This window comes from Solanum pennellii, chromosome 7 (genome assembly GCF_001406875.1).
Source record: "Solanum pennellii chromosome 7, SPENNV200".
Taxonomy (NCBI): domain Eukaryota; kingdom Viridiplantae; phylum Streptophyta; class Magnoliopsida; order Solanales; family Solanaceae; genus Solanum; species Solanum pennellii.
In genome coordinates, this window is record NC_028643.1 from 5,239,412 (window position 1) to 5,252,422 (window position 13,011).

The 13,011-nt window shown below is 25.7% G+C and overlaps 1 protein-coding gene across 2 annotated transcripts; it reads right to left on the minus strand.

Moving 5' to 3' along the window:
* Positions 1-10,752: 10,752 nt before the first annotated feature.
* Positions 10,753-11,958, minus strand: LOC107025474 (auxin-responsive protein SAUR50-like). Of its 2 annotated transcripts, XM_027918299.1 has the most exons (2): positions 11,367-11,958; positions 10,753-11,265 (listed from the first exon to the last, which is right to left on the minus strand). In XM_027918299.1, the coding sequence occupies exons 1-2, from the start codon at positions 11,839-11,841 to the stop codon at positions 11,261-11,263; spliced, it is 480 nt and encodes a 159-aa protein (XP_027774100.1). In that variant the 5' UTR covers positions 11,842-11,958; the 3' UTR covers positions 10,753-11,260. The 2 variants fall into 2 exon arrangements, with proteins under 2 accessions (XP_027774100.1, XP_015081745.1); XM_015226259.2 differs by having other exon boundaries at positions 10,753-11,953.
* Between the last annotated feature and the right edge of the window lie 1,053 nt (positions 11,959-13,011).

Consider the following 13,011-nt stretch of genomic DNA (forward strand, 5'->3'; position numbering starts at 1 on the left):
TCGCTCGCCACTCTCCCAAATCTCGCTCGCCACCCTCGCCTTTCTCACTTGTACAAACAGAAGCGAAATGTATAAATTNATTTTACTTTTAATATTTCAGAGTTATTAGAGTAGTGTAACATTTGTTCAACTAATTGCTTCACATTTTCACTTTTCAAACCTTAATTTTGAAATGTGTTTACTATACTAAATCATTATGTTTATACTCTTCAATCATTATACTTCTTACATATGAGTTATAACATGTCAAAATAAATTTATAAAACAAAAATGATCATAATTGTTATTCGAAAAGCTAGTATCAACGTCAAAACTTTTGGAGACTCTACAAGACGAGTTCATTTTCCATTAGAGTTCTTGGGCTATGTTTTCTAAACTCTAGCTTACGCCTATAAAAAGTAACATATTTGCTTGAAGAGACATCTTAAAATTCGATAAACTTACAAGAAATTCATAAGGAGATCAAGTCATAATGTCTTTGTCAAAATCGGTGTCTGACATTATTCCCAGTGATCAAATACATAACAAAAAATTTAGCATCTTTTTATTTCTAAATAAATTTATTAGCTGAACGGAAAATAAGGGCAAATGATTTGCAAATTTTTGAAAAAAAAAATTAGATATTCCTTAAACTATTTTAAAAAATATTTTATTCTTTTAATTAGAAAACTTCTTATTTTCTTTGTCTAGTAAATAAGTTAAAACACATAAAAAAAGAGAAAATTGTATATAATAGCAAACTAATAACCTAAAATAAATGGAGTAGCTAGGGTTTGATTTAATTGTGCTCCATAGCAAATGTTTGTAAAAAATTGTCAGGCGCCTCTCTCCCAAATATCTCGCTCGCCACTCTCCTCCATCTTTCGCTCGCTTTCTCACTTTTTATACAAACACAAGTGTATAAAATTTTTTTCTAAATATATAAAACAGAGAAAATTGTATAAATACATATATTTTTGTTCCCCTCTCTCCCCTCTTCCAGATCTCGCTCGCCACCCTCGCCTTTCTCGCTTATACAAACAGAAGCGAAATGTATATATTGCGTTTCTGTTTGTGTAAAGCGTGAGAAAATTATATATACACATGCAAGTACATATATTTTCGTCTAATACACTTATAATTATACAATAAAAATACTCCCCTGCCCAGTTTTTTTTGCCTTTCTCTCTTTCTCGTTTTATACAATTTTGAAATTGTATCTAATTTCTCTCTTTCTCGTTTTATACAATTCGATTCAATTGTATATTCCTTGTTAAGTCTCTTTTGTCTTTCTCTCTTTCTCATTTTATACAAATTCAAATTGTATATAATCGTTCTATACACTTATAATAATACAATTCATTTTATACACTTTGTTTTTATACAGTTCTCTGCCCAAGTGTCTCTCTTTCTTGTTTTATACACTTCGTTTTATACAATTTGCTTCAACTGTATATGTATAGCGAATTATACAGTTTTTATGTTTGCTATGGAGCGCAATTATGTAAACTTTGCTATAACATACAAATATGAATTTTTTATTTGCTATATGTGAAAGTTGCCCTAAAAAAGTTATTTTTCTTTGCTGCGTATTGTTGTATGTATTTAAAATTTGCTCAAATACACATAATTTCTTTTTTTTTTAACCTTCTTCCTTTCTTTTCAATTAGTTTTTATTTTATTTTATTGAGATTTGATTTTTAAAAGTACACATAATTTCTTCAAATTAATTAAAAGTGAGAAAAGAAATAAATATTTTCTATGTCCATCGTCCAATAATATTTGTTCACTATCAATTTTGCACACTTTTTAAGAAATTATAAATAGAAGATAATTTTATCATCTTTTAAATATAATAAATATAGTGTCTCGAAAAAAATGTAATTTAGTTAATGGTATGGACAAACTAGAAACTAAATGTAAAATTATTCATTAATTTCATAAACTAGGCAAATATTTTCTAACATCTTAAAGTATAAACACAACAATTGTTGGACGGGGAGAGTATTTCACTAAGAAAGGAAGGAAATTAATTATATATTATGTGTATTAACTAATCGTAAAATATTTCATCTTCTATCAGTTTTTTCTCATATTTTCATCTCTTACTTGTTTTCAAGCAAGTATACTCTCCATGTCATCTCAAGGATATCCTTCTATCTCAATTAATATGACATTTTTTTTTTAAAATCAAGTAATTAAGTTTGACCAGGAAGTTGTGTATGAAATTTTCAAATTTTTTTAAAATTAANCTTCATCTTCTATCAGCTTTTTCTCATATTTTCATCTCTTACTTGTTTTCAAGCAAGTATACTCTCCATGTCATCTCAAGGATATCCTTCTATCTCAATTAATATGACATTTTTTTTTTAAATCAAGTAATTAAGTTTGACCAGGAAGTTGTGTATGAAATTTTCAAATTTTTTTAAAATTAAAATTTATATATTTATAAACTACGTAAAGATATTATAAATCATAATAATTAAAAATTTAAAATATTTTTTAAGGTAAAAAATAAATTTATTTAAATCTCGAAATCTGAAAGTATCACATTCAGACGAAAGAAGTATATTCTTAGTGCCCGTTTGGATTGACTTATTTTAGGTGTTTTTAAGCCAAAATAGTTTTAAAACAGTTTTAAAGTGTTTGGGTAAAGTTAAAAAGTGCTTATAAGCACTTATTTTAAAGCCAAAATAACAAAAATAAGTCAAATGTCATAAGCTAGAAATCCTAACTTATGACTTTTGACTTATAAGTCATAAGCCAAAAACCAATCCAAACAGGCTCTTAGTAGGCGTTTGACCATGCGATATCATATCACGATATTGTATCGTGAGATGGCTCAGCATTTGGACATGCGAATTTACGATGATTTCATCTCATAATTTCATTTCATGAGATATGATTCTATATTCTCCAAAAACAATGATATGAGAATTCCATATAATGATTTGAGATATTTTTAATACAAAAATTGACTCACATGTTTATATTTTGTTTAAACAACCCTATATTTATATATACTAACTATTTATTTTATATGTATATAAAATTTATAATGTCATCGTTACTTTTTTAAATTTATTATTCTCACCAACATATAGTCACTTTAACTCACACCAACCGATTGTTGAATACTATCAAAGATTAGTACACTACAATTTGTGTTTAATTTTTTTTGTTAAATTAAAGTTAGATAAAACAGTTACTTACGTGGAGAATAAATAACAATGTAATAATATAATATGTGATTTTATAATTTTTTTTTTGTTTGGTAAGATTGGATAAACAATTGAAATTATTTTAATAATTTTACAACTTATGAAATTTTTATATTTATAAAAAAATATATAATATCAAATTTTCATATCACATATCTAAATAAAACTTTAATTTTATCTCATAATTCTATATTATAATATCATATCATAATACGAATAAGCCCTACTTATACTTTAAAATAGTTCAAAATAATAAAAAGGTGACAGAGAAAAATATTCTAACGTGGGGTACACAGGACAGCCCAAAGTATACGGAATTTGCGTTAAAGGAGAAATTTTTTCTATTATTTTTTCATAATAAACAAATTGCAGTGTACGGCTTACTGTCATCCAAAATCTGAATTAGTAGTTTTATTTATTTATTTGATAATTAAAATTTACATTATAGTTTAGATTAACTCTGAATTATGTATTATAAGATCCATTTTAAGATAATATTTTAAATAGCTCAAATTTGAAATTTTTAATTATGGATGAAATAGTCTTAATACTGCATCATAATTTATATCGATTAATAGAGTATTATTATCACTCACTAATCACTATATTCTCTTCACATTGTTACCTAAAACCACAACCCTCCAAACAAATCATTATTAACTTATAATACACAATATTTTCTTGACTAAATTATGATACACTTTTTATTTGGCATTTTGTCACCTAAAGCAACCAACTACTCGAATTTGGGTGAAAAATTTCCACTTTTCGTGCTTTCATTTTCATCCATAGTTTTTTTTTTCTTTTTCCGTGGTCTTTGATATTTATACTGAAGTTCTGATTAATTTAGATTTCTGTCGCGTGATGCTCATTTAAGGAGGATAATGCTTCCTAACATAAGTTTTCTTATATTTCATAGTTAAATTTAAAATTTTTGATCAAAAATAATAATTTTATTCATTTCATCATAATTCTTGTCGTAATATCTAAAATGGTCATTTACTACCATGTTCATTCACATGCAATGGTTGATTTGTGTGTCCCTTGGCTTTCTTCTTTCGGCATTACTTACCTAATCCTAATTTAATTTTTTTCATTTGTTTCTTGTGTAAATAAAACAAATTTAATATATTGAGGTTGAAGTTAATCTAAACTAATACAATTATAATAATATATTCATTTAAATCTCACATGTGGTGTTTGCATAAAGATACTATATTTAGATTTTATATCTTCACAAATTAAAGGTAAATTCTTTTTAGATCTCACTTAGTAAGATTTCATTAGAATTGTTAGTATTAATGTTGTTGTATTTATTAGACCTTATACCCTCGTGAAGGTGGAAAATTTATTTACAAAAAATTATCATCACCTTAATTACAAGAAATTAAAATAATTATGAAGGAAAATAATTACATTAAAAAGAACATAACAACTAACTATGATGGAAAATACTTACACTTAAAAGAACATAACAACTAATAATAAGGTAAGGAGAGTGTTCGAGTATTAAAAACACCCTTAAACTTTGTGTAAATTATGAGTTTTATTCATAAACTATTGACAGTCTTAAAAACACTCTTTTATTTGACTAACTAAACTTAGATATACTTTAATTTTCAACATGATCTAACAAATGATTTCAATCTCTTGTAGATGCACGGTGCTCTTAGTAAAAAATTGAGAGAAAGTGTTGAAAACAACCAAAACTTGGCGAGAATTTAAGATATATTTACTCATATTGCAAAATTGGGGTGAATTTAAATTTAGTTAATCAAATAAAAAAGTGTGTTAAACATTATCAATAATTTAGGGATGAAATTAATAATTCACATGTTTTCAATAATTAAGAAATTTTTACCCTTTTTACCTGAAATTGATACTATTTTCTCTATTTAGAGAAGATTCATTACTGCTTCCTTCTTAAATGAATTGTTATTATAGTTAAAGAAAATTATCACAAACTAAAATGTCACTTTCGAAATTTAAGAATGGAGTTAGCAAATTATTTTAATTATACATACTTAAAAGAGGAAAAATCAATCTATTTCTATTAAATATATATAGTAACTAATTAGTAAATTATATTTTTATTTATTATTTTCGTAAGGAATATATAAAAAGCTAAAGAAACAGTTAAAAGTGGGTCGGATGGAGTATCTTTTATCATATTATATGGTTTTAGTACATGACCAATCTCTAAAGTTTATGATGATTTTTTATTTAAATGCTCGAATTAAGTCATATTTCAATTAAACACTTTAATTCATGATAAAATTATCTAATTAAACACTTTTGATTAAATTTTTTGAATTTGTTTGTGTGTATTCTATCTATAAGGTATATAGTTAAGTTAACAATATGAACTATCATTTTCTTAAATTATATTTGCACATTCGCCTCAATAAGTCGTAAAACTCCAGACGATTTGTTACTAGAGATTGATGCGTATAATTAGAGGAGCTGACATATTTTATATGGTTAACTTAACTATTTAATAGATGAATGAAAAAGTCCAATTTTTTCAAAAGAAATTGAATTAAACTATTTAATTAGAAAAATTTATAAGGAGTGTAGGTATTTAATTGGACTTGTACCTCTTTCACCAATATATATATATATAATAAAAATTTGAAAAATATTATTTTTAAATATAAAATTTGTCATTCTTTTTTTTAAAAAAATAAATAAAAAGTACTAAACAAAATAAGGAGGGGATAGTTTAATTTGAGCTTACATGAAAATTAATTAAGAGAAGAATTATTAATTGAAAGATTATGCATTGTTATTTAATTTTATAAAGAAATTTAAAGTAGAGAGATAAGTAAACAAAGTTACTTAGGCTTAATATATATCTCCATCTTAATTATCGATTCTCAATCATTAAATCTATCTATTTTGATAATTTTTGAATTTTATACATACTTAATAGTCTAAATAGATCGAAATGAATGACAAGAATCTATAACAAACTATTAATATTATTAAGATGTCTATTAAAATTTTTATACAAAAATAATTGTTCATCACATCGATCCATTCATTTTTCTTTCTTGCTACCACTGCCATCTCCCACTATTTTTTATCACCCACCAATCAATTATCATTATTAACACAATTATTATTGTCGTCAATTATCTTAGTCAGTTATCATCATCATTAATCATTATTAATAATCATTATCATACACCAACAACTCTCTTACAATCATCAATCACTAATTAATATCAATCATTACTATATACTGTCAATAGTCATCTTCACTCACCATCAAAATTAGCTATTTTACCACCGTTCATCACAATTATTAATTATCACCATCAACGATGAAAATTAACAATCATTATAGTCTTTAATCACTATCACCATTAATTACTTGGTATAACCACCATCATCGTCCAAGACAACATTGATACATACACTAACCATCACTAGCCATTAATATTACTAGCATCAATTATCATATAAAAACTTTTATTAATACAAAATGCATATAACTTAATCCCTAATCCCTTTTCATATAATTTAATTTATAGCTTTGATTCCAGACATCATGATGACTCATTCTTACAGGAAAAGGGAATCTTCCATGCAATTAGCAAGAAAGTGGTTCTCCTCAACTAAGAAATTATATACATAAATTAATAGAGGCTATAATTTAAAATTAGTTGATTTTTTTCCTTAAATCTCAAAGAGAAAGAATAAACTTTTTGGGTCATGTTTCTTTTTTTATTCACTTACTTATATATTATCTTAATAAGAAGTTTTTATAAATATCATGACATAGTTTAAATTATAAGTTTTTAAAAATAATTTTACAGTCACACAAACAATGTAAGTTATGATATAACCACGATTATAAATTTTAAAAATATCCAATTCTTTTCTATATTTTATATTTATTTGTGATATATTTTACTTGAACTAAATATCTATCGAAAATAATAAAAATAAAATTATTTATACCACACCCTTTTTAGATGTCACCTATAAAGTTAACTAAATTTATTGTGATTATTTTTATGTCTAATTAATATCAAACAACTTTTTAAAAAAAAAGAAAAAGAAAAAAAAAAGAGTATCAAGTTTGAGATANGAAAATAATAAAAATAAAATTATTTATACCACACCCTTTTTAGATGTCACCTATAAAGTTAACTAAATTTATTGTGATTATTTTTATGTCTAAGTAATATCAAACAACTTTTTAAAAAAAAAGAAAAAGAAAAAAAAAAGAGTATCAAGTTTGAGATATAACGACAATAGAGGTGGTTATAATCATTCGATTTGACAGCTACTATGGAATCCTCTTGCACTACGTTTGAATCATTATTATCCATTATATTATATTATATCGTTATTATATTTACAATATTTATTTTGATTGTTATTTAAAATGTATTGTATTGTATTGTTAATTTTTATTGTTACGTAACAATGAAAACTCCTTTTTTTATGAAAAAATCAATTTGGTATATTCCCATTGTTACTTAATTCCTTTTTTTTCAATTATATCTTTATATAATATTTTCAAATACTATTTTACTCTTTACCTTAATTATTTAAATCTAGTCAAAGGATATTTTTGTAAATTTATAAATTACAATACAGTACGATATAATCAAACCAAACAACTAAAAAGTTAATAAACAATAACAAACAATACAATCTAGCCAAACATTTATCTACCATACAATACAGTACAATAGAGTGCAATACAATACAATACATTATGAAACAATGGGTAACAATGATCCAAACAAAGTGTTAACGTTTTGTTGTTTAATTAAATAAAAATACTTCTAATAGGAAAATTGAGTTAGAAAGTCGTAGAATTATTAGCAGGCGAACAATTTTCACGAAATTTTAGTATTTTTAACTTATGTATTCTTCTATCCGTAGAGTATACTAAGTATACAAAAATAATTATAATAGAGTTATGAGTCATTCTAAAGGGTGGGGTTGTGAACGAATAATCCAACAAAAAAGACTGTTTGTTTCTTAATCATATGTCTCAAATTAAAAAATTATAGATATAAAAAATTATAATAGAAAAAATTTCTTCTCAAATAAGATCTTGCATAGCTTAAATTAAAATTGATCCAACTTTAACAGTGATAAAAAAAAATAGTTAGGTTGAAATAAAGCAAAAGTCAAGTATAGAGAAACACAAGTGCTTTGTGAATCTAGAGTTGAAAATTAGTAAATAAAGATGGTACAATTTGTTAAGATGAAGATATGACAAAGAAAATAAATAATTAAAGGGCAGACAAATCTAATGGAATCTCATCAAACACTTGAGCCAGTTGGGGAAATTTTAACTAAAAATAAATTAAAGTACAACATGTAGACAATTCTTTACTTGAAAAATATTTCCATTTTTTTTAATTATTATTATTATTATTATTTTTGGCATCACCTGTCAACATTTTTTTTAATTTCTATTTGGGAATCTTACCAAATTGGAAATCAGGTGATGATAATAGTACTTGGAAAGAGTACAGGTTGTATAAAGCATATACTTTGGGTATATATATATATATTATATAAAAGTATTTGCATCCCTCTACTTTTAATTATTTTGTTGCATTTTTCGAAAGTTAAATTCATTTATATTTATTTAATATTTTAAATAATAAAAATTAGATATTTAAAACTATACGAAAGTATTATAAATTGAATTTTGTTGCAAATCAATATGATGCAAAATTATATCGTAAAAATTAATCAAAATTCTTATCGTTTGACTATAGAAAGAAAACCATTAACATGACTATTAGANATTTAAAAACTATACAAAAAGTACTATAAATTAATTTTTTTGCATATCAATATGATGCAAATTATATCATAAAAATTAATCAAAATTCTTATCGTTTGACTATAGAAAGAAAACCATTAACATGACTATTAGAAAATCATTAAAAAGAAAATTGTTTCAAAGTTAAAGGTACTTTTTAGAAAATATTTATCATCTAATATTATCAAAATTGAGTATTTTCAAGTTTCAATTAACAATATTACTCCATCATAGTAAAAATCATATTTTTTTTTTGTTGAAAGTGGTTTTTATTGTCTAATCAGAAAAATAATCAGTAGTATTATATAACAGTATAAGATAAGAAAATTGATGTGTGTTGATTGCAAATAAAGTTGGGAACTTTAGAATTGTATTGGACTTACAAACATTATCAAAAAGTCAGGATAAGAATATGAGACTTATTTTATCTCATTCATTCTTCAATCTTTATCAAAGAAAGAAAAAATTTTGCTAAACCTTTTCCTTAAATGGAGCTTTACATCCCATAAATTTAGATTAATTAAATTCTAATAGAATATTGATATCAAAAAATTAAAAAACAATAAAATAAAGATTTATCAAGCATATAACTCTTTTGCACAAGAGTAAAGTACTATCTGTGTCCCTAATTACTTGTTTACTTTTTCTTTTATAGTTGTTCCTAATTACTTGTTTATTTTTGACAAATTAAGAAAGGACAATTTTTTTGACCTATTATACCCGCAATTAAATGACTAATTACTTTGAAAAATATAAAAATTTTCATCCACTTCATAATTAATAGGGGTTAAATGGTAAACTCACTACATCATTAATTATTTTCTTAATAAGTGTGTCAATTCAAAAGTAGACAAGTAAAAAGGGATAGAGAGAGTAATAGATAAAAATATAATGATAAACTTATCAAGTTTCTTAAGGAACGTGAATCTTGACTTCAAAAGAACTTGAATTTAAGAGAGTATAAATAAGGGTATATGATAAATTTACGTAATTTTCTTAAGGAACGGTGAATTTTAAACTGATGACATATAAATAGAAATTGAGAGAGTAGTTTTTTAGTGTTGTTAAATCACCAATCAGACATTAGTTAGAGACATTTACAAGAGTCTAAAAATACATATTTAATACTTCCTCCGCTCTTTTTATATGTCACTTTTTAAAAATGCACTTGTATTAAAAATATTAAATAACTTTACTCTTTTACTCTTATTTAATATTTCATTTAGTCAATTTTTTAATAAATGATGAATATGTTATATTTTAAAAATTAAAATGCATTTGATTGACTATTTAAATTTTTGTGTTTATTTTCAAGATCAAATTTTATAGAATACTACTGAATGGTGAGAATAATTAATCAATGTACGAAGAACTCCGATGAATATTAATTACTTATTAGTTTTCATAAGTTGATTAAAGTATATATTTTTAAGACAAATTAACTACTCTATCAAAGATATAGTAAGAAGAATATAGTAATTTATACATTGATTATATGAAATGACACATATTAGGATCTAACTATTTATAGAAAGGGATACTTATAAAAATAAACAAAAAAATAATAATTAAGTTATTTTCATTAATTAGTCACCGCTATTTTTAACGTATGATTTTGATGTTCTTGCTTACATTTTAATGTTAACTATGTAATTGATTGGAAAATCTCAGATTCTTTACGGTCACTTCAAATATAGAATCCAACCAAAAATAAAGGGAATTATATGAAACAAAGCTAAACAGAAAATCATATTCAACCAAAAAAATAACACCAAAATTTCTGAAATTCCATAGTCAAAATATAAAAATTACATTAATTACTCTAAAACTATTTTTTTTCTCTTCACTTCCTCCTCTTAATTAACAATAATAATCATCAACCTCTTTCTGACTCTGTCACCACCACCAGAACAAATAAATACATTTAATTTGTCTGGGGAAAATACCACTAATTAATTAACAACCTTAAAAAAAAAATTAAAAATTTACCCACATCTCATTGGAACCCAGCAAACCTTCAGAAAATTAAATTCTGAGTTCTAGGATGGTTTTAAAATTTCAAAAAAAAAAAAACCTAACCCTAAATCTTCCTCTTTCAAACAAGTGAACCGAACCGGATTGAACCGAATCGAACCGAACCGGGTTTTAAAAAACCCAGTTTAAACCCTAGCATTATGCAAAAGAGGAGAAAATCCTTGTGAAAGCATCTTCTTTACAAGACTGATCGACCGAACCGAACCGGGTTTTTAAAAAAACCGGTTTAAACTCTAGCATTATGCAAAAGAGGAGAAAATCCTTGTGAAAGCATCTTCTTTACAAGACTGATCGACCGAACCGAACCGGGTTTTTAAAAAAACCGGTTTAAACTCTAGCATTATGCAAAAGAGGAGCAAATCCTTGTGAAGCAGCTTCTTTACAAGACTGATCTAAGCCATTCATCATCTCATCTAAACCCAAATGACCGAACCGGTCTTCATCCCGGTTCAATAACCTTAATATCTCCGAGAAGTAGTCCACTTCACAAGGCAAAACTAAACCTCCGGTTCTTTGATACCCAAACTCCTCCTCTGCTTTATCAAGTAGAGATATAAATACAGGGAGGTTCAAGAACCGGGTTGGTATAACGAACCGGGTTCGTTCTGGACCGACGTAAACCGCTAAAGATCCTGAAGGTGTGCGACGGCGGCGGTTCGAACCGGATAAAACCGGTTCATCTGAATCGGATGAGGAATAGGATAAAACGCCACGGCGCTTAAGGGATTTGTGTTTCCATCGCTTAACAACTTGTTTGAGACGTACAATTTGAGTAATCATATTCACTTTTTTAATGGTGGAAGCCATTGTGTGTGTGTGTGTGAATTTTTTGTGATGAGAAGAGTGAGTGAGTGTGAGAGAAAGGAGGAGATGTTTTGGTGTTTTGGGAACTTGTTATTATAGAGGGAATTTTTTTTGGAAGAGTTGAGGTGTGGTGGAGGGGTAAGTAGGGTGGTGGGGTTGTAGAAAAAGTGTAGTAGTACTAAATTCCATTGAGTTTGTTTCCTTCTTGTACTTATTTGATTTGATCAAGATAGTCTTCCAAAAACATTTTTGGAGAAATGGTAATAGTTCGTTAAAAAGTAAGTTATTTGTAGTTCATTTGAATTGACTTAAGTTTGTTTTTGATTTTTGGAAATGTTTGAAAAATATAAAAAATAGCGTAAAATAAGTTTAAAATGACTTAAGATAAGTTACGAAGTGTTTGACTAGGTAAAACAATAAATTAAAATAAGTTAGAAATCAAAAGTAAGTCTTCCCCTATTTATTTATTTTTGACTTAAATGTTATTTCACTTTGACTTGTTATTTTTATTTAAAAATTATTTTTTCTAAGTCAATCTAAACGAGCTCTTATTTAGGTATGAAATTATTGTGGTGTTAATTGGATTTCACATAAAATAATACATATGTATAAGTTATAACGAAAGATATGCATTATTTTAGTATAAAATACATAAGACTTCAATAATTTTGGTGTTAGGTACATCATATTCCGAAAGTTTATTAAATTACAATAATTCTAGATTATTCATAATTTGTTGATATATTACTCTTTCGCTCGATACATATCAAAAGATACGTGAGTTATGTATCAGATGTATAATTTATAATTTATGTATTTGTAGACATTGAAATTTTGTGGGATTCTACAAGATGCGTTCAATTCGAGTTGAGACTCTACAAATTGTGTTCAACTCAGATAAAGATTCTTGGAGGCTACTCAACCCTAAACCTAGTTTATGCCTATATAAAGGGTACTAAATTCCCTTAAAAGGCATCTCGAAAAATTCACAAAGAGATCAAGATCTCGAATACTCCACAAATTGATGGATTATTCATATAGAGAGGTCAAATCTAAATCATCCTAGTTCGAGAAATACGCCACTAACGACCCTCGAATTATGGATAAATCATCTTAGAGAGTAGAATCAAGGGAGGAACAGATTTGTACTCACAATCTTGATGAATAAAATCA